The sequence below is a fragment of the Phoca vitulina genome, unplaced genomic scaffold (genome assembly GCF_004348235.1).
Source record: "Phoca vitulina isolate PV1807 unplaced genomic scaffold, GSC_HSeal_1.0 scaffold14, whole genome shotgun sequence".
In the NCBI taxonomy this organism is placed as follows: Eukaryota; Metazoa; Chordata; class Mammalia; order Carnivora; family Phocidae; genus Phoca; species Phoca vitulina.
The window spans coordinates 19459618-19483561 of NW_022589717.1; the positions used below are offsets into that span (position 1 = coordinate 19459618).

The 23944-nt window shown below is 35.1% G+C and overlaps 1 protein-coding gene across 7 annotated transcripts in view; it reads right to left on the minus strand.

Moving 5' to 3' along the window:
- INPP4B (inositol polyphosphate-4-phosphatase type II B) overlaps positions 1 to 23944 on the minus strand; it is a 797414-nt gene that overhangs the window by 375385 nt on the left and 398085 nt on the right. For all 7 annotated transcript variants that reach the window (XM_032412907.1, XM_032412905.1, XM_032412906.1 and 4 more), the window contains 2 exons: positions 11820 to 12029; positions 10203 to 10247 (listed from right to left, as the gene is read on the minus strand). In XM_032412907.1, coding sequence (XP_032268798.1) covers positions 10203 to 10247; positions 11820 to 11910 — 136 coding nt within the window. In that variant the 5' untranslated portion in view covers positions 11911 to 12029. The remainder of the gene's footprint in view (positions 1 to 10202; positions 10248 to 11819; positions 12030 to 23944) is intronic.

The following is a 23944-nucleotide window of genomic DNA, read 5'->3' on the forward strand; positions in this document are numbered from 1 at the left end:
AACACCTAAAGGGTCAGTTGTAGAAGCAGAGATAAAAAATGAAAAGGATACAGCCTAATACCTGGCACTCAGAAGGAGTTCAATAAATGATAGCAATTGTTATTCCTAAAAATATAGTGTTAAGACCTCCTGCTCAAGGAAGTACTCATTGAGTACTCACCCAAGGTTATATTCAAAATAATAAAGCTTAACCAATCATTAGGTATATGTCAGATACTAGTTTAAGTGCTTTATGTACATTCACTTATTTAATTCTAACAAAAAACTTATAAGGTAGATACTGATACCCTTCCCATTTTATAGATAAGAAAACAAAGATTCAGAGACACTGTGTAATTTTTCTAAGGTCAAGTGGCTAGGTGGTAGCAAAGACAGGATTTAAATGCCTGCAGTTGGCTTCACACTCCCATCTCTTAACTGGTGAGATATATTGTCTCCCCACTCAGACTGTAGACTGAAATCTGAGCCTGAAATGCAAATCCACTTCTATTAGTTGTCTATTATTTTTGTTGTTGAGTTGGTGGTAAATGATTGTTCTGAAAATGTCTCCTCAAAAGTATTGCTCGTTAACTGATGCTGTCAAAATTGAGATAGCTTAAAGAAAGGGAAGATTCCTCTGTCTGCAAACTCTGCATAGGTAGGCAGTTGTCAGGGGCACAGCATGGCTACAGAGTGTATTGAGTCCAGCTCAGCATGGCTAAGGCTTCTTTGAGTTTCATCTAACATAACCCCAAAGCCAGTAAGACTCAATTGTTCCCGATACCCAAATGAAATTTGCTAGCAAGACAATGTTTAAAAAATTGTGTTCATTTAGAATTTTAAAGCCAGTTTCTAATAAATGTGCAATGATTGTAAAATATTGCAAGAGAATTCCTAGAGCCTTAATTTATTTTTGTTGTGGGATTATAAGTAATAAAGAGGGATATGTAAGTGAGCATTAAATGCATCACCTTGGAAAATGAGCTCTAGGATTCTGTTTCCTGAAATTTGCTACTCCCTTTGCCTGAATTGTCTCTTGTGTTCCTTCTAAACCGCTGAAATCCTGCTCGTCCTTCCAGATCTGGTCCAAATGCCACTTCCTCTGAGATGTTGGTTCTGATGCTGCAGTTATATTTAATTACTGTTTGCTCAGTATTTCCATAGTTGTTGGTGTATGCCCTTATCATAATCTGCCTAGCATTGTGGTTGTTTGTCTCCATCACCTCCTAGAAATTCTTGGGAAGCAGGAATCAATAAGAAAGGGATATAGCCTGGTGGTTAAAAGCAGGAGCTTCAGAATCAGACAGAATTCAACTTGGATCCTTTTTTTTTTTTTTAAGAGAGAGAGAGAGAGCATGAGTAGGGTGAGGTGGGGCAGAGGGAGAGAGAGAATCTCCAGCAGGCTCCAAGCCCAGCTCCGAACGTGACACAGGGCTCAATCTCCTCACCCTAGAAATCAGGAGTTGGGCACTGAACTGCCTGAGCCACCCAGGCGCCCCCTCAACTTGGATCCTGACTTTGTCACTCAACTTTCATAAGATCTTTGGAAAGTTGACCACTGGGAATTTTACATTTTTTATCTCTCAAATGAACATAATATAGGAGAGCATGCTCTGTACTCAGACTCCTGGGTTCAAATCTTGGGCTCATTACTTAACCTGTTCATGCCTGTTTCCTTCCCTCTAAAACAAAAATGACTGATAATAGAACAATTATCTCATAATTAAACTGTGAAAATTAAAGTAATTAATTTATGTAAATTACTGAGGACAATGTATGGTAAACAAACACTTGATAAATGTTAGTTATGTTTAGTGTTATCACCTTGTGGAGTTGTGAGGAAAACATGGCATTCTGTTTGTGAAGAGGTAACTACCATTTCATAATACCGTAAGTATCATAGATTCTCCGAAAATGGTAGCTACTCTTGTGCTACTACTACGATCCGAGCACTTTGCACAATGCCTTGTCTTGAGAAGGTACCCCGCAAATTATTGTTCAGTGGAAAGCCACGTTTTATAAGGGAAGTATCATACTGTGAGAATCAAGAGAATGGCGATCTATGTATGATAAAGCAACAAAATAGGACAAGCACAGGCCTGATCTAATTCTTACTAGGTACTTCTATTATTGCTGGAAGATGATCTTACAGCTTATAAGAAGTAATATTCTATCAATAAAAATTAAATACAAAAATATACCTCTGTGCTTGGTATTCCCTTTAGCTGAAGCAGCATGTCATGTATAGGGTAAAAATACTAAAGAAGATAGAGTAAAATCTTCCATTTTCCCACTGGAGCTTTAAAAAAGTCAGAGCTTTATCATCATTTATAGAACACAGACCAGCAGGAAAGTAGAAGTGTGAACATAGGAGAGAATTGGTAAGTTTAGCCTCCTAAGATTTTTTTTTTTCTTTTAGAGAAACACATAAAAACAATTCCTGATTTATAGCAATTCATAAAGTATGAATGAACCTGACATTCGGGTTAATGAAGGCCCGAACAAGCTATAAAAGCTGTGTCTGTAAAGAGATGAGACTGTTTTTGTGCAGCTTGTCAGTCTGAGCACATTTTAATACACATTTCAAATTCTGAACACAGAAAACTGATCACATAATTTACATGACTTTCTGTTTTTTGTTTTTTTTTTTCTAACCAGGCTATGAGAAATATAGTGGCTCTATATACAAAATCCCAAATCAGTCCACATAACCTTATATATGATCCAATAGTAGAACGAAGTATTTAGAATCCTCCTGGACAAAGGCTTAATAACCAAATAGGATAACCTCACCTTTTTTCAAAGCCACTCTAATATTTGAATTTACCTACCTAGGGACATCTTGTCATTGTGCCATAACATGATGTTGTGATACAACTGAATTTTAATAACTGAATTCTAGGATGGTACACATCATTTACCTAGTATAGGTGTATAGTGGGTTGCATATCCACAAGACTATTTTTTTTAATCCTTCATTTCCATAGAAAAAAATAGTTTCCACAATTGGTAAATTTCAATTTGCCTATTTAGTCACATTATGTACGGCAGAACTGGCATGGCCCACAGAGTGAATGTGAAGTTAATTTCTTATAAAATCTTGGAATCACTAATTTTTCTATATATACCACTATTCTAAAAGACCAATAAGTAGATGAATCAAGAATCAAATCTGAGAACACATTTTCCATTTTCTCTTCGAGGAAGACAAGATGGCTGGCCTTTCTATATGTAGCTTGGTATAATAATAAATAAGTACTTAGTGCATGCCTTTTGTGTGTGTTCTCTGGATTCGAAGTCTTTTATCTTGTTCCAAGCACCAAATGTCTGCTTATGCTGCTCTCCTGGTCTAGAATGTAATTCCTCCTTTCCTCTTCCCATTCTTAATCCTATTTTCTAACTTGAAGAATTGATTTTAAGTTAGTCTTCCTTAGGAAGCCTTTTTTGACTACTCCTTCCTATACTAGTTTGATCCTTTACACAATCTCTTATATTCTTAGAAACCCTAAAAATAGCTTAGTTTTTAAATGTCTTTTAATGATTTCAGGAGTCTTAGTTTGACCTCTCTAATTATGCGATGAGCTAATTGAAGATAAAGAGCAGAATTTTACTCCTTCAGCTATGCCCTTTATCTTGTTCAGCTTGTTCAGCTTATTCAGGTTATTCATTTTTATTTTTTTAAAGATTTTATTTATTTATTTATTTGAGAGAGAGAGCATGAGCAGGGGGGAGGGGCAGAGGGAAAGGGAGAAACAGACTCCCCGCTGGGCAGGGAGCCTGATGCAGGACTCGATCCCAGGACCCTGGGATCATGACCTGGGCCGAAGGCAGACACTTATCTGACTGCGCCACCCAGGCGCCCAGGTTATTCATTTTTTAAAATGACAGCACCTGATTGTGACATTTAAATGGGCACATTGCAGAGACTTTGGAAGATATAAGAAAGTATAACAAAGGAAATCAGAATTCTACTAACCTGTCATAACCACAGTTAAAGATACTCATACCTATTCTTCCAATCTTATTCTTTTGTACATACAAAGAGAGTTAAATAAGGTTCATGTTGTGTATGTAATTTTTTATTCTGCTTTGACAATTTTATATTCTCTTGTTTGATAAAATATCGTTCTGACAGATCATTCTTATGAGTTTATAGTAGTCCATCTTAAGACTATACGTTTCACTAGAAAAATTAACACATGTTGAGTGACTCTTGAGTTGAGAATAAAATACAGTGGTCTGTACTTTCCTTCATCCATCCTGAATTTGAGGTGTTAGCAGAAAAGTCAAGGTCAAGAAATGAAATGATAAAATGGAAATAAAGAGAGTTAACTATGTCTGAAAATGTATGATGATATAGGACCATATCGCACAGATTACAGATGTATTTCTATATTGTCTATTATTGATTTTTATCTATGATAGCTTTCACTATATTACTATGAAAATTATAGCAGTTGCTATAGACTTACCAATTTTAGAAAAAACTGAAAAATGAAGTAAGGCTCTATTAAATAATTTGAGCTTCAGGTTAGTCTTATTTTATGCACTAATAAAACCTATAGGGGAGGAGTTGTTACATTTTCTTTCAAGAGGAAAAAGTCTCTGGAAAAAATTATCCCATAACTTAAATACGGATTCTTAAAAGATAAAACACCTTTACAAAAGGCAAGGGATTTAACAATCTGTTGGCTTTGAACCTTAATCGCTCTCTATCTCTTGCTCACTAGAGGCTTGGCAGCATCCAATCGCCAGAGCTGATCCTATTACCCAGCAGTTAGGGAGTCAGGGAGGCTAGAAGAGGCCATGGGGCCAGGATCTCACTGGATCAGTATTTCTTGTATCCCAGAATTGTCCTACTCTGACCTTGGCATTCTAGTCACCCAGCAAGTGGTCCTTCACTATTCTGCCATTTCCTCTGAGACTTTTTTTTTTTTAACCCAAGACCAGATCAGCTCCTAACTTGGTTTCATTCCTGATCAAACCAGCAACCCAATTCATTACCCTTGAGCCCCAGTATTCCCATTCCTACAACCCTATTACCTGCTGCATAAATATTTACTACAGCCAGGACCTCCCGCTGAGAAAGTCACCTGGGTCTTATGTTCAGTATGGACACTTTCCAAATAAGTGTCAACATCCTAAGTCCCGCCGGATACACAGAGGCCTTCTTTGACCTCTATATCTAAAATAGTCCCTCCATCTCCCAAGTCAATTACCTCTCCCCCAAACATGTTCTATACAGTTGTTCTGTTTACTCTCTACATAGAACTTAACACTACCTGAAATTATTTACTTACAAGTTTTCTATGCTCCCAATACAACTTGTATGAATGAATGATTTGTACTGTTAGAGATTTCACTCCAGCATCCATGTCTTTACATTCCTATCATAAATGACACTGAGGCTGTTGATGTCTAAAATGTGTCTTTCGATGCACCCTATATCTGGTCATTGGCTTCGATCAGGTATCAGCCGTCAAGGTATAAATTATTTTAAGAATATAAGTTCACAGTGTCAAATAAAGAACACAAGAACCACATGCACACACACACACACACACACGCCATCTCTCCTATTTTAATATACATTAGTGCCTATTGTTTTGGATTCATGATATGTAGTATTCACATAAAAATACGAAAACATACTCATAAGTATACTATTGACTTTGGAGCTAGTAAATGGAGATATATAAAAGTAAACATTATAAGCATAAATGAGAGGATAAACTTAAGAAATAGTTAATAGTTCTTTTGTATCTTTGTCAAGATTAGTCTTCTCTATATATTTTCCACAATGGTCAAAGGAAATGCACCCAGATTTTAAGAAGTGATCTCTCTTCTTTCTTCCTTTTTTTTCTTTCTTTCTTTCTTTCTTTCTTCTTTCTTTCTTTCTTTCTTTCTTTCTTTCTTTCTTTCTTTCAGGGAGAGAGAGAGAAAGAGAGAGAAAGAGAGAGCACGGCGAGCACATGGGCAAGCGAAAGCAGGGGGAGGGAGGAGGAGGGGCAGAGAGGGAGAACAGCAGACTCCCCTGCTGAGCAGGGAGCCTGAGGCAGGGCTCCATCCCAGGACCCTGAGCTCTTGACCTGAGCCTAAATCAAGAGTCTGATGCTTAATCGAATGAGCCGCCCAGGCACCCCATGATCTCTCTTTTTAAATGCTTATTTTTTAAAAAATAAAAACAATTTTATTGGGGCGCCTGGGTGGCTCAGTTGGTTAAGCGGCTGCCTTCAGCTCAGGTCATGATCCCAGGGTCCTGGGATCGAGCCTCGCGTCGGGCTCCCTGCTCAGCGGGGAGCCTGCTTCTCCCTCTCCCTCTGCCTGCCTCTCTGCCTACTTGTGCTCTCTCTCTCTCTCTGTCAAATAAATAAATAAAATCTTTAAAAAAAAAACAATTTTATTAAACTGTAAGAAAATCTGTGTTCTCTTGGGTTTTCAATTATTTCTCTCTTTGTGGACATTAAAAGGGTATCAACACATTCAAATGAAACAATGAAAAAATGTGGAAGCAGGGTTGCAGATGTAAGGGTGAGTTACATAATTTAAATTCAGTAAACCACTAGAAATATAATGGCAACGGACCTGAGATACTTTTTCGGTAAATGCTGAACTTGTGTTAGCAAGACATTCTTAAACCAATTAGCTTGCTCAATTGACTAAGCATCTCCTACCTCATTTACTTGAATAAAGATGTAGCAGAGGAACTTCAGCAAGATATGGTGATTTTATAATGGCATACAGACAAAGCAGAAACAAATCCTCAATGGAAAATAACTTATACAAAGCAATATGACACCTAGCAAAATTAGCGTAGCTGTTTTCCCAATTTAAAAGCAAACCATTGAGATTCTCAATTTATTTGAATAATTTGGCAAAGAATCAGGAATCAAATAAAAATTTAGTTGAAAAATTAGGTGGAACAAGAGCCTCCTACTTTAATTCTTTAAAAAATTTTTTTGGTATTAAGATGCCTTGTTTTTTTGATTAAATAAATATGCATTTTTAAATAATGATAAAAATATTTAGGAAACTATTATTCTCTCATTATTATGAAGTTAGCTAGTTAGCAGGTGAAGTCTTAAAGAATTTGTGGGATTAAAAAAACTCAAAGAAAAAAGTACCAAAAAATATACAGTAAGACCTACATGGGTTTAATTGTAATATCCTTGAAGGAGTAGTTTCAAAAGGCTTTATTTTTTTTTTTTTTTTAAGAAATACTGCAATTGAGGATTTTAAAATGTTCAGAAGCATAACAAACAGTTTGGGGAATATATCTTCCAGGACCAACAACACAATTTCCTGAAGACTCTAAATAACTTTGCTTACTTGTAAGGCATTTTTTGCCACATGATAAGATAAAATTATCTGTTGTTAAGAATTCTAGTGGTTTTTCTGAATAAATATGAAAAAAGAAAATTGAAGTTTTTTTATGGGAGGAATATTATTATGAATAAATTGTCACAGCTGCTCATCTCTTAGATCTATGATTTAAAGCCAGAAATATAAGTAACGACAGCATTGCTATTGAATTTGACTGGGCTTTTGAAACAAGATAATATAGCTAGGTCTTTGAACAAGACAGATAACTTCATTTGAAAAAGAAGATATGTATTTGGCCTAGGCACCCTGTCTCTTGAAAGCTGGCCTCCATGTTTGACTAACAGCCTCTCCTCCAATTGTCTCTGCCTCCTTCAGATTTCACCTTGTTCTCCAAGATGCAAATAAGAAGGTTTTAGAGTAACACTAAGTTACTCTAACAAATCTTTACTCTTTGAAATCCTAGTAAAAAAGTAAAAAAAAAAAAATTTCTTCCCTTAAAAATGAAAGATGAATAGATAAAGGCTCAAGTAGCAAGAGTTACAGTGAGTCAAGAGGTACCTAGACTTCTTTTGCTACTCAGCTCCCTTTCTCAAACAAGTTCTTTCTATATCTGATACCATCTGAGAACTCTCTAGAAAAAAAAGTATAGTTTTTTGGTGTTCCACAGAAGTTTCTTGAATTTTCACATTTCTGTTTCTTCATACCAGGGAAAATAAAAAAATCTAGAATCCTTAACTTACAACACCTTTTAGCTACATTTGTAACAAAAATAAAATGTTTTTAAAAAATGAATTATACCAAAATCCAGAACATTGACAACACTAAGTGCTGGTGAGGATGTGGGGTAACAGAAACTCTCATGCATTGCTGGTGGGAATGCACAGTGGTACAGGCACTTTGCAAGACAATTTGGGAATTTCTTACAAAACTAAGCATACTCTCACCATATAACAATGTGCTCCCTGGTATTTACCCAAGGATGTTGAAAACTTATGCCTATACAAAAACTTGTAAACAGCTTTATTCATAATTACCAAAATTTGGAAGTAACCAAGATATCTCTAAGTAGATGAGTGGACAAATAGACTGTGCTACATCCAACCACTGGAATATTATTCAGTGCTAAAAAGAAATAAGCTATCAAGCCATGAAAAGACATAGAGGAAACTTAAATGCACATTACTAAGTGAAAGAGGCCAATCTGAAAGGGTGACATACTGTATGATTCCAAGTATATGACATTCTGGAAAAGACAAAACTAGGGAGAGAGTGAAAAAAATATCAGTAGTTTCCAAGGGTTAGGGGAGAGAGGGATGAATAGACTAAGCACACAGGACTTTTAGGGCAATGAAGATACTCTGCATGATACTTTAATGATAGATATATGCCATTATACATTATCCAAATCCATAGAATGTACAACACTAAGAATGAACCCAAATGTAAACTATGGACTTAGAATAATAATGATGTGTCAATATAAGTTCTTTAAGTGTAACAAATGTACCACTCTGATAGGGGAAGCTATGCATTTATGGAGCCAGAGGGCATATGGAAAACCTCTGTACTTTCTGTTCAATTGTGCTGTGAACCTAAAACTGCTCTAGAAATAAAATCTATTAGAAGAAACAAACAAAACAAAAAAATTATATATAGTTGTTATCTCAATAAGTTACACATCAAAATGTAGTATTTTGAGCAAAGGATATAAGTTTGAAATCTATTTCATTATATAATAAAAATGTATATTCTTGGAATAATTGAGACTTCAAATCACTAAAAACTACTATAGATAGTAAATGCACATATTTCAATTTGTCCATAACTTTATAAAACATGTATATTCACATTTAAAGATTTAGATATCCGGTCTCTATATAGGAAATTGAATACATGTATGTATGATTCTATAAAACCTCATTGCTTTCAAAACATTTTAGAACCATAAGAAAAAAACCCTCTCTAAATGGTTCATATGAACCATATTTTTACCCTCTTTAAATACCATTTTGCAGCTAATTCTCTAATGACATTTTGTAGTCATACCAAATTCAGACACAAAGCAGGTCCCACTCACTAGCTAAGCAGTGGATCAGCCACAGAGTGCACATTTTTAACTCATCCTTGGACCAAGTTACAAATTTCTACATGTGACAGATCTTCAAAGTTGCTTAAGAAAGTCTAAGTTTTGAATTATAGTTAAATTCTCAAATACTAAGGATCTGTCCACAAAATCAAGATGGAAGAAAAAGGGGATTTTTGAGTGTGTGACATTGAAAAAAAGAGGCAGGAACCTTGTAAATGGCCTAAAGAAAAACTATATGAGCCTAGTCTCTAGCTCAAGGAGAAGATAAACACATAGATTTCAAGAAATGATTAGCAGCAAAGCCCAGTCACTGTATTAGGAAGAGTGCTGGGCACCAGATCTGCAGTCAGTTGACCTGGTTGAGAAGCACAACTCTGTTACCACTGAACCCTATACCGTTGGGTAGTGAACTGACCTACTCTACAGTTCAAATTCTTTACTTACAAATTGGGGGAAGTGACATCACATAGAATGATTTTTTTCCCCTCAGCTTTTTTTTAAACTGAAGTGTAATGAACACAGTTTTGTGTTAGTTTCAGGTATACAATATAATGATCCAATAATTTCATAACATTTCTCAGTGCTCATCATAAGTGTACTCTTAATCTTCTTTATCTATTTTATCCGTCCTGCCACTCACCTCAAAGTAACGCCGTAAAGAATGAAAGTTTTTTTATAGAACAATGTTCTTAAAAGTTTGTAAATTATATAATGATATAAGCAGTGATATAATGATATAAGCAATGTAAGGTTGTAAACTATATATACAGATTATTATTCTATTTATCAGTATAAATAAGATGGAATTCCTTACCAAGGATGAATTCCAACTGTGGTTCATTTGGAGTCTTCTGAATACCTATAAATAGTGAGTAAGAATTCAGATTAAAGATATTTAACTCATAATCAAAAATATGTCAATATATATTACTATGCTTCACCCTGCCCAGAATTTATAAATACATTATTTGGCAGAAAGAATTAACTCAGTTAATTGTCCAAATTTATAAGCTGTCAGTTCTCATAATATTTGTAGCAGAACTAAATGTGACTGAAGTTTTGACTGATCTACTTAGCTCTATGGTTATAAAGAAACTGAAAAGATACTGTTTTTTGCAGCTTTGACAAATTTAAAACGTATTTTTCAATTGTTAGTTTCTCTTAAATGCACGTAGACAGCGGCAAAACCTTAAAAAAGATGACCTCACAAAAGTACTCTCTTATATAGACTTTTCTTTCAAACCACTCCAGCCTGCTGTAAATAGTAAATTATTAATTAAAGAGCTATCTCTAATAAGGTGATGAAAGACATTATGGTGGTAGTTATTCTGCCAACTTATTGATAGCTCAAATCATTGTTCTGAGAAATGTTTTTATTCCTTTTTTCTTGATTTTTAAGAAATCTAATAACATGGCTAAATGATTTAGAGTGAAGTGGAGGGAAGGTCTGAGAACAAAAGTAAGGGTGGGAACATATAGGGGTTAGCAGGTTGCAAGATCAGGTTGTGGCAAGTGATAATGTGCTATAATGTGGTAATGTGGATATCTGATGGCCACACACAGCTTGGAGTCTTCCTAAACAAAAGTGGATGAGAACTTAAATGCCACTTATTATAACTTATGGGTGGCCAAACAAGCAAAACTAAAATTTATGTAAAAGTCAACCATTTGGTAATAAATGTAAGAACATTACAAAAATAATTTTCTTGTTTATTTCTATTGGTACATTTACCAAATACGATTTAAATTTACTACTAATATATTGTTAGAACCACCTCTGTGTATAAAAACCACCTATTTTTTATTTACATGGTTAACACTTTTTTAAAAAAAAAGATTTTATTTATTTGTCAGGGAAAGAGAGAGAGAGAGCATGCACAAACAGGGGAGAGTGGCAGGCAGAAGGAGAAGCAGACTCCCCGCTGAGCAGGGACTCCCCCCCACAATGTGAGGCTCTGGGCTCGATCCCAGGACCCCAGGATCATGACCTGAGCCAAAGGCAGATGCTTAACTGACTGAGCCACCCAGGCATCCCCAGAGTTAACACTTTTTTGCATGGTAACCATTTATTTTTTATTCCTGCTGACATTTAACAATACTATGGTTAAAAATTTTAGACTTTCCAAGAGAAACGAGAGTGACAATCATTAGGCAGCTTTCTGTTCATTTCAAAGAGTGTAAATTTTATTTTAAAGTTATTAACAACTGCCGTAAGCTTTGAAAAACCAAATTTCTTAGAAAACTTTTCCAACCAATACTGTTTTCTAAAGATTATTTTTATAATGTAAATTAAATGAAAGGTTTGGCATATGTTTGGCAGTGTTAAATAAATGGCCAACAGGAATCCTCTGAAAAGAAAAGTCGCAAGTCATGCTAAAAAATAAAACCTAAACTCTAGAAGAGAGTTACAGAGAGGGGAACACATACTTACTTGTGAACTGGAAGTCCCCAGCATCATTTGCCTGGGGTGTGGGAAGAAAGTGCTGGCCTTCTTCTGATGCTCCTTCCTCTTTGATTTCCATGATCAACCTTCACACTTGTTTAATCTTCCAAATTTTCGTGTCTAAATGTTACTGACAATGATTCCTGGTTTAATATAGATGTATCTTCACAATAAAGACCAAAATCCCACTCTGAAATTCTGCATTTAGGAAATAGCGACAGCAAAAATCTCAGTTATTTGAGTTCAGTAAAAGAATTAAAGGTAGGTAGAAACTACAGTTTCCTTCCTGCCTGCCTCACTTTTATTTTCAAGATCAATCCACCCAATTAATGTGCCATAAACTCTAAGTTAAATGGGTATGCTCTATGCAATTATTTTATGGTCATATGAGGGACTTGTAGATGCTGAAAGGTGTATTCTTTCTCTTCTAGTTCATTCTGTAAAATAGTAGATAGCAATAGGGTCTGCTAACCTAATATGCATCTAATTTAACAGCAAGAGCAGATAGCATCTTGTCAAGGCATTAGCATGTGTTGCCAAGGTGAATATTACTATTATTCCTTCCATTAGAACTACGCTTTATGCTCATCTCTCCATCCACCCTTGTTAGAACATTATTCATGAGCACATAAAGATAATTTGGCATGACACTCTTCTTCCAATATGAGCCAACAAGTTGTACAAGAGAGTTTCCAACCTCATCATTATCCATAGAGTGTCTTGCTTCTCTGCCTGATAAAGTTTTAATTGGTTAATGATCAGCGTATATGGTGAAAAGAATGAATAATAATTCTAAAAAGTTAAAGCTCAAAGGGAAATGAAAGTAACAGTAAAATGATGAAAATCAGCATGGGGGAGAGAAAGCCTCTCCAAGAATTTAATATCCTATGCAGACAGTCTCAATAGTTTCAAATTCATTTTGATATTTAGCCTGATATATATGACCAAGAATGTGTTGTTTTAAGTCAAGTTACCACCTGAATTAAAATGTATAAAAAATCTTTAAATGTCTGCCCAATGTTGTTTAAAGAGATAGCGACAATCAAGTTTGGTTTGGAATAATGCAACTTTACAAATCCACAGCCTAAGTCTTTGTTGTTTTAACAAAGCAGCTTCATTTGTAATTCTGCTCGGGTTTTTCAAGATCATCTAGCAAAAATTAAATCCAGAAAGCATCTTGAATCTTCAGAAAATATTATAATAAAGTTGCAGATAAATACACACTGGCTACTCAGGATACAACCAAGAATAAAAGCCTGGGGTAAAGGCCATTGTGCTATCAATTAGACCAAATCCATCAATTTGAAAATTATATTTTGAATTAAGATAATGCTTTCTATTTTTTTGACTATTTAAATTTAGAAGTCTCTTCTGATAAAGACAGACACATATTCATGGAACCACATTCTATGACAAATTCATTAGCATTAGTGGGATAATACCTATGAAAGACTGCCATGCATGTGGGACTTGGACACAAGGACTTTGTTAACTTCCTTATATTTCTTCACCAAAAACCCAACCCCTAATCTTGATCAATTATCTTAAAAATTGAAAAGGAGACCTAAATAAGGCAATATGGGTAAATCCTAGCAAAACAACAGCTCAGCACACTATGGTGAATAATTAACAAAATAAATGTCAACTCTCTGTGTGAGTGAGTGTGCATTTTTGGGTGGATGGAGAGGACTGAAGATACCTACAAACACTAACAGGGTCCCATTATAGGCATACCTCACCCATTCAAAACTGAAAAATAAATTCAATTTCACAGAGAATGAAGCCAAATACATAAGACATGGATCATAGGACAACTGTTATGATTTTATTCACTTTCATTCTACCTTTGTTGCATTTGAGGACAAATTTCATATTTGACACCTATTAACAAAAGACATTCCTCAGAAAGAATCAGTTTTATTACTAGAAAAACTCTAGAAAACCACTACGTTTTCTAGGTGGTAAATACAGCATTTACCTATGGTTATGGTTAAGTACAATAGTTCCTTTTCTGTGTCTATTTGGAAATTTTTTGGTTTGGAGATCATGCACAAGAATAGATTTAAATTTTTACATACCACAAATTTATTTTATTTTATTATTTTTTTCCACAGATATATTTTAAAAAGTCAGCTAGAGAGACTAAACTTAATTCTTAATGCAGAAAGAAGCCACATTAAATATACCTATTGTAAGAGAGTGACATGATTATATTTGATTTTTAGAAAGTGTACTGGATGTCAAAGTAGAGAATGTACTAGAAGGTAGAAACTTAATAAGGAAACTAACTTGTTTGGAGGTTATTTTAATATTCTAGGAAAATAAAATAATAAAGAGAATCTAGGTCAAAATAGAAACAGATGACTAGAGAAGAGAATCTGGACTCCAAAGAAAATTATTAAATAGGGTAAAGGGCTATTTATTAAATGTAATTACCTAGCCTTAGTAATGGAATTAGATATAATTTAGAATTGAGATGATGAAAGACAGGAATTTCAGGTAAAAAGCAGTAAATTATGGACCATTAACTATCTGGAGTATAAAGAAGGAGGGATTTTAGTCAAGGATGATGAGTTTAGTTCTAACCGTTTTGTTTTTGAAATGTCTTAAAATATTAAGAAAACAGTTCAACACATGAGCCTAGATTTCAGGAGAGATATTAAGGCTGTAAAAGTATATTTTTGGAAATCATTGGCTAATAGTTGAAGTCAAAGAGATACATGAATTCACTGAAAGCAAGTGCATGTAGTGAGAAAAAGGGATGACTGAAGGCTGAACCTTAAGGCACAAAACCATTCAGGGGAGCAAGAAGAGAAGTTAGGTGGTAAAGGCACTGGCAATGACAGGAGAGCTGCAGAGAAGAACAACTGAGGGAATGACATCATCACCCTACTTAATGGGTGTTTCTCAAGTAAACAAGGTCATTAAATTAAGAGAGAGTAGTTCCCAGCCCTTCTCAACCAGAAAGCCTGTTTGAGAAATTGAGGCTACCGTGCAGTGGCACCTTCTCCTCCTGCCTCGGCAAGGGAGCCAAGAATGTCTTCTGATGACAATTCCTGGAAGCTTTGCAGACTTATGGTACTCAAGCTAAGAGTCTGGCAGACAGAGCGGATCACCCCCAGAGCAAAGCCAGTATAAAGTGTTCCCATGCTAGACACACACAAGGGGATTAATTCACAGACAAGGTTGAGGTTAGCTCCCATTCCTCTCAACCAGAGAACCTGTTTGGGAAATGGAGAGTAGCCTAGAGCAGCCCCTCCCCTACTGCCTAGGCAAGGGAGCTGAGATATACTGTAGAGAGTGTCTTCCAGCTCCATCCAACCTGAACGGCTGGCAATCCCAGGAAGCTGTGTGGCCCTGTGGCACTTCAGCTGAGAGGTGGGCAGGCAGAGCCAATCAGTTTGCAGAACAAACCTAGTGGCCATGTTTATTCAGGAAACTTGGGGTGGGGGTTGTCTTGAGTTAAGACAACAAATAAAAAGCTTTATGGCTTTAGAGCTGCTTCTCCCACTGCTCCTGGGCACAGAATCTAATTTGTAACCCCACTTATCTCTGAATACAATTTTCAGTCTGTCCAACCAAGGAACCTAACCAGAGCATGTGGGAAGCTGCATAGCTCATTCAAGAGTCCTACATACAGTGGCACTTGAACAGAGAGAACAGCCTGTGACTTCCCCTATCTGTAGAGCACAACCAGTTATCTTACTGGACCAGGGAATTCAGTGCACACTTTGGCTTGATTCAGGTCCCCAAAATAAATTATAAAGGTCCTGAGTCCCATCCTAACTGCCCTGCCAAGTCAGGGAAGTCAATTCATAGCTCTACCCACTACCAAATATTAAACCCAGTCCTGACCATCTAGTAAGCCTCACCAGAGAATCCAGGCAAGCATGGAGCCCATCCTACAGCTTCAGTTGGGTAGGGAACAAAGCCCATAATACTATCCAACTGTTTTCAGCCAGTGGCACTTAACCCGCACACTCCCTTCAGAGCTTGCCCAAAAATAGAGCATAATAGCAGGCCCCACCTGCCCAAGGACATTACCAGAAGACACCCGGAAACCTGAACTGAGCTGACTGTTGAAGAGCTGTCTCTACCACAGAAAACTTGTAATGTCTAGAAGAGGAGCCCAATTATTCAAATAACCAGATAGAATTAATAAGGATACAAAGATCACACACACAAAAAATCAGGTAAATATGACATCACCAAAGGAAATTAATAAAGTTCCAATAACTGACCCTAAATAAATGGAGCTCTAAGAACTGTCAAACAAAGAGTTCATAATAATCATCTAAAGAAGTCTAGTGAATTACAAGAAAATACGACACACAACTAAATAAAATTAGAAAAGCAATGAATGAACAAAATGAGAAGTTTGATAAGGAAATAGCTACCATCTAAAAAGCAATTAAATAGAAATTTTAGAGTTGAAAAATACAATAACTGAGTTGAATAACTCAACAGGGAGTTTTAAAAGAAGACTTGACCATGCAAAAAAAGAAAAAAATCACTCACCTAAAGGATAAGACATTGAAAATTACCAGTTAGAAAAGGAAAAAGAAAAAAATAATGAAAAAGAGTGAAGAAAGCCTACATAAATTATAGAATAGAATAAAAACAAACAATATGCACATTATGAAAATGCCAGAAAAAAAGAGAAAGAAAAAGGGACAGAAAGTATATGTAAAATAGTATAGCTAAAAAATTCCTGAACCTGGGGAGAGATATGGACATCCAGATCCATGAGGCCCAAAAGATTCTAAAGAGGTTAAACTTAAATAGGGCTACACTGAGACATAGTAATTTAATTAAAATTGTCAAAAGTCAAAGACAATGAAAAAATTTTAAGAGCATCAAGAGAAAAAAGAGAAGTTACATACAAGGGAACCACCATAAGACTATTAGCAGATTTATCAACAGAAATTTTTCAGGCCAGGAGAGAATGTGATGACATATTCAAAATATTGAAAGAAAATAACTGTCAACCAAGAATTCTATACTTGGTGAAGCTATCCTTTGGAAGCAAAATAAGGAAAAAGAATTTGCTGACAAACAAAAGCTGAGGGAGTTCATTACCACACCTGCCTTACAAAAAATGCTGAAGGGTGTTCTTTGAAAGAATGTAAAAGAACACTGGGTGCCTGGGGGGTTCAGTCAGTTAAGTGTCAGCCTTTGGCTCAGGTCATAATCCCAGGACCCTGGGACTGAGCCCCATGTTGGGCTCCTTGCTCAGCAGGGAGTCTGTTTCTCCTTCTGTCCCCCTTCCCCGATCATGCATGCATGCTCACTCTCTCTCTCTCTCTCTCTCTCGCAAAAATAAAATAAAATAAAATAAAATCTTTAAAAAAAGAGAAAGTAAAACAACACTAATTAAATCATAAAAATATAAAAAGTGTAAATCTCACTGGATATCTAATGGTAAATATAGAGTCATAGATAGATTCTGCAATCTGACAGTAGTTGTGCATAATTTACTTAAAACCCTAATTAGAAAGTTTAAAAAAAGCAGTTAAAAGAATCATAACTACAATGATCTTTTTTTTATGTTCAGTTAGCCACTGTATAGTACATCATTAGTTTTTGATGTAGTGTTCAATGATTCATTAGTTGTGTATAACACCCAGTGTTCATCACAACAATGATCTCTTGTTAGGAACACTATTAAACAAACAAACAAACGTGTAAATTGTAATAGCAATAGTCTAAACTACAAGGTGGAAGAGAAGTAAAAGTGTTAATTTACAAACTCTATTGAAGTTAAGTTGTTATCAGTTTAGAGTGTTATAAGTTTAAGATATTTTAGATTTTTCTAAAATATATTTTTAAATTTAAACTTAAAATGTAAGTTTAAGATCTTTTAAGATTTTCCAGGAGAAATCCTGTAGTAATTACTCAAAAGAGTATGACAAAAAAGTCAAAGCATAGAAATACCAAAAAACAAAACTCAAAAAGACAATAAGATAAAACAAACAAACAAACACAACAATAAGGATCAACAGATCTACAAAACAACCAGAAAATTATTGACAAAATGGCAAAAGTAAGTCCTCACATACTAATAATTACTTTAAATGAAAATGGATTAAATTCTCCAATAAAAGACATAGAATGGCTGAATGGTTTAAAAAAACAAGATCCATCAATATGCTGTCCACAAGAGACTCACCTGAGCCTTAAAGACAAACAGACTGAGAATGAAGGGATGGAAAAAGACATTTCAAGAACATGGTAACCAAAATAAAGCAGGGGTAGCTATAATTCTATCAGACAAAAAGGACTTTAAATCAAAAATGGTAAAAAGAGACAAAGAGGTCATTATTTGATGATAAAGGGGTTAATACATCAAGAAAGTACAACAATTGTAAATATACACTCAATATTGTAGCATCTAAATATATAAAGCAAAAACAAAGCTAAAACAAAACAAAACAAAACAAAAAACAAAAACAAAGATAAAAGGAAAAATCAACAAAAATACAATAAGAGTTTGGGACTTTAATACTCCACTCTCAGCAATGGATAGATCATCTAGACAAAGAATAAATGAAGAAGAAAATGTATTTGGACAACACTATAGACCAAATGGGCCCAGCAGATATATGCAGAACATTATGCCCAACAATAGCAAAATATATATTTATCTCAAGATCACATGGAACATTTTTTAGGATAGACCATGTGTTAGGGCACAAAACAAGACTTAGCAAATTCAAGAAGACTAAGACTACAACATCATGAAACTAGAAATAAAAAACAAGAGGAAAATTGGAAAATTCATACATGGAACACATGGAAATTAAACAACACTACCCTGAATAGCCAATTGATTAAAGAAGAAATTAAAGGAGAAATAAAAATGTTTCTTGAGACAAATGAAAACAGAAACACAATGTACTAGAACTTGTGAGATGCAGCAAAAGCAGTTCTAAGAAAGAAGATCACAGAAATACCTATATTAAGAAGCAAGAAAGATCCTAAATAAACAACTTAACCTGCACTTTAAAGAACTAGAAAAAGAAGAACAAACAGCCCAAAGTTATCATAATAAAGGAAATCATAAATATTAGAGCAGAAATAAATGAAATAAATAACAGGCAAAAAATAGAAAAGGTTAGCCAAGAGTTGGTTAACTAAGATTAACTAAGAGTTGGTTCTTTCAAAAGGTAAACAAATTGACAAACTCCTAGCTAGACTAACCAAGGAAAAAGGAGAGAGGACCCAAATCAATAAAATTATAAATGATAAAGGAGACACTATAACTGATTCCACAGAAATTCAAAGGACCATAAGAGATCATGATGAGAGTACCTGGGTGGCTCAGTCAGTTAAGCGTCAGCCTTTGGTTCAGGTCATGATCCCAGAGTTCTGGGACTGAGCCCCGCATTGGGCTCCCTGCTCAATGGAGTCTGCTTCTTCCTTTCCCTCTGCCCCTCCTCTATGCTTTTCTCTCTCTCTTTCCCAAATAAATAAATAAAATCTTTAAAAAAAGAGAGAGAATGAGATCATAATGAACAACTGTCCAATAAACTGGACAACCAAGAAGAAATGAAAAAAGACTCTTAGAAACATACAATTTACCAAGACTGAATCAATAAGAACAAAAAATATGAATAGACCAATTACCAGTAAAAAAATTAAATCAGTAATCAAAACTTTCCCAATAACAACAAAAAAGTCCAGGACCAGATGGCTTCACTGGTAAATTTTACCAAACATTTAAAGAATAATTCACTCCTATACTTCTCAAACTCTTCTAAAAAATTAAAGAGGAGGGAATACTCCCAAACTCATTTTATAAGACCAGTGTTATCCTGATACTAAAACCAGGAAGAGACACTCCTAAAAAAGAAAACTTCAGGCCAATTTCCATGATGAATATAGATGCAAAATTTTTCAATAAAATACTAGCAAACCAAATTCAGCAGCACGTTATACACCACGACCAAGTAAGATTTACTCTTAGGATGCAAGGATGGTTCAACATACACAAATCCATCACTGTGATAGATCACATTAATAGAATTAAAGAAAAGAATCATATGATCATCTAATAGGTGCAGAAAAAGCATTTACAAAATTTAACATCTGTTCATGATAAAAACTCTTAAACAAATTTGTCATAGAAAGAACATATCTCAACATAATAAAAACAAAAAATGACAATCCCACAGTTATCATACTCAATGGGGAAATGTTGAAAACTTTTCCTCTAAAATCAGGAACAAGACAAAGCTGCATACATTCATGACTCCTATTCAACTAGTACTAGAAGTCCTAGCTAGAGCAATCAGGCAAGAAAAAGAAATAAAAGGAATCAGAATTGGAAAAGAAGAAGTAAAACTCTCTATTTGCAGATGACATTATTTTATAAACAGAAAATCCTAAAAACTCAACCAAAAAAACTGTTATATTTAATCAATGAATTCAGTAAAATTTCAAGATACAAAATTAGCATTCAAAAATGTATACACTAACATTTTTTTTTAAAGATTATATTTAGTTATTTATTTGTGAGGGGGAGAGAGTTGGGGGAGGAACAGAGGGAGAGGGACAAGCAGATTCCATGCTGAGCACAGAGCCCCACACAGGGCTCAATCCCAGGACCATAAGATCATGATTTGAGCCAAAATCAAGAGTCAGATGCTTAACTGACTGAGCCACCCTGGTGCCCCAACAATGAATTTTCTAAAAAAAGAAATAAGGAAATCAAACCCATTTAAAATAGCACCAAAAACAATAAAATACTTAGGAGTAAATTTAACTAAGGAGGTGAAAGTTCTCTACTATGAAACCCACAAGACACTGATGAAAGAAATTAAAGAAGACGCACATAAATGGAAAGACACCCCATATTCATGGACTGGAAGAATTAATATTGCTAAAATATCAATACTATCACAAGTCATCTATAAATTTAATGCAATCCTTACCAAGATTCCAATGGCATTTTTTTTTTACCAAAGTAAAGAAAAAGCACTCCTAAATCATAGATGGAACAACAAAAGACCCCAAATAGTCACAGAAATCCTGAGAAAGAAGAACAAAGCAGAAGACATCACACTTCCTGATTTCAAGCTATACTAGAAAAATATGGTTATCAAAATATTGGTACTAGCATAAAGACAGAGCAATAGACCAATGGAACAGAATCAAAAGGCCAGAAATAACCCAAAGCATATATGGTCAACTAATATTTGACAAGGGAGCCAAGAATACTCAATGGAGAAAAGACAGTCTTTTCAATAAATGGTGCTGGGATAACTGGATATTCACATGTACAAGAATGAAACTTGGGGTGCCTGGGTGGCTCAGACAGTTAAGCTTCTGATTCTTGGATTTGGCTCAGGTCCTAATCTTGCGGCTTGTGAGATCAAGCCCCATGCCAGGCTCCACACTCAGCAGGATTCTGCTTCGATATTCTCTCCCTCTGCCCCTTCCCCCACTCTCTCTCTCTCAAATAAATATTTTAAAAAATGAATAAAACTTAACCATTATGTTACACCACTCACAAAAATTAACTTAAAATGGATTAAAGACTTAAATGTAAGAAACCATGGAACTCCTAGAAGAATAAATAGGAATAAAGCTTGACATAGGTCTTGGTAATGGAATTTTGGATATGACACTTAAAGCATAAGCAAAAAAGCAGAAATAAATGAGTGGGACTCCATCAAACTTGCACAGCAGAAGAAACCATCCGTAAAGTGAAAAGATAACCTATGGAATAGGAAAAAATATTTGTGAACCAAATATATGATAAGGGGTTAATATCCAAAAATATGTAAAAAGCCCACACAATTTAACATAAAAAAATCAATAAAAACCCAATTAAAAAAATGGGCAAAGGATCTGAATAGACAGTTCTCCAAAGAGGATATATAAAAGGCCAACAGGTAAATGAAAAGATGCTCAACATCACTAGTCATTAGAGAAATGCAATTTAAAACCACAATGAGATATCACCTCATGTCTGTTATAATGGCCATCATCAAAAAGACAAGAGATAACAAATGATGCCATGAATGTGGAGAAAAGGGAACCCTTGTGGGAACTGTTGGTAGGAATGCAAATTAGTATAGCCACAATGGAAAACAGTATGGAGGATCCTCAAATTTTTTTTAAAAAAATAGAATTACCATATGATCCAGCAATTCAACTTTTGGAAATGTATCCAAAGAAAATAAAAACACTAACTGAAAAAGATATCTGCACCTTCATGTTCATAGCAGCATTATTTACCATAGTCAAGACAGGGAAACAAGATAAGTGTCCATAGACAGATAAATAAATAAAGAAATTGAGGAATTATATATACAATGGAATGTTATTCAGCCATAAAAAAAAAATGAGAAAATCCTACCATTTGTGACAACATGGATGGACCTTGAAAGCATTATGCTAAGTGAAATAAGTCAGTGAAAGACAAATACTATATGATCTCACATGTATCTGGAATCCAAACAAGACAACACACACATACACACACACACACACACAAACTCACAGAAAAAAAGATCAGATTTGCAGTTACCAGAGGCAGAGGGTAGGGGTCGTGAAATTGGAGGAAGGTGGTCAAGAAGTAAAGACTTCTAGTTATAAGATAGGTAAGTACTAGGGGTGTAATGTACAACATGATGACTACAGCTAAAACTGATGTATGATATATAGGAAAGCTGTTAAGAGTAAATCCTATGAGTTCTCATTATAAGGAGAAAGTTTCTTTTCTTTTTTTCTTATTTTATTTTATTTTTATTGTATCTATATGAGAAGATGGATGTTAGGTCTACGGTGGTAATCATTTCACAATATATGTAAATCAAACCATCACGCTGTACACCTTAAACTTATCAGTGATGTATGTCAATTATCTCTCAATAAAACTGGAGAAAATAAAAGAATAGAGAAAGAAAAAGTGATGGGTTTTCTTAAAAAGAATGGGGACACTTGAGCGTATATAAATGCTGAAAGGACATGGCCAGAACAACAAAAGAGAAATTGAAGATTAAGAAGAATGGGAGATAATTGATGGGGCAAGAAAAAATTAGATGATATAATCTGCTGTAATGAGAGGAGGGGGGTTAAGAGCAAATGAGGCATGATTTGAAAAGTATGAACAGAAACTTGAGGATATTCTCCCCAATGGCCTCATTTTTTCCCATTCAAGAATAAAGCATATTTATAACTATGGAATGCAAAATATTTCTCAACCTGACTTCAGAAGCACAGTCCATAAAGGCAATATCAATAAATTTGACTACATTAAAATAAAAACATATTCTATAAGTAAAAGATACCAAAAAAATGAGGTAACAAATTATATACTAGGGAAATATATTTGTAACACAGAAACTTTCGGCTTCAGTTTAAAATATACAAAAATGTAAAGACTATTATTCCCACTATAAACTCAAGAAAAAGCTGAATATATAAAATCACAAATTTTCCTTAACTAATCTGAGAGCAGAAGTCTCAGAGGATCCAACTAGCCTGAAATCTATGAAAAGGCAAATGCCTTCATGGAACAGAGCTTCCCTCCACAGAAGGAAGAGATGTCAGGCCTCACATAAGCTGGTAATAAGAATTCAGTCAAACTATGTAATGACTTACTGAAAGGGCTACTATGAAAGTACAGAGATACTGAAAGCCATAAACTCAAGAGTAGTGTGCATTCACTAACAGACTTTTCTTTATCCTCACTAGATGCTCATGAGAAAGATTGGAAACAAACTGGGAATCTGGATAAAGCATCCCTTGGTGATTCAGACCTGTGAGAGGGGAGCCAGCAGTCACTGAAGACACACCACTTGGGTCCCCCTCCCTACAGAACAAAAATTGCAGACTGTTGCCATCAGGGCACAGGTGAAGACTCACTGTAATTAAGAGAGGCACAGAGAAGTTTCCTGGGATCAGATCATCAGAGATCCTCTGACCCTCTACTGCTAAGAGAAGGACAGGACCACTGAGAAAGCTTTATTCCCAAGACCCAAGAATACAGATTTTGCCTAAAATCAAGGCTGAAATAGTACAACAGAGAATGTCTCTAATCCCAACTACCAGTCCAGCAAACACTAGCAAACTACTAGCAGCAGCCTACCACCGGGGGAGGCATA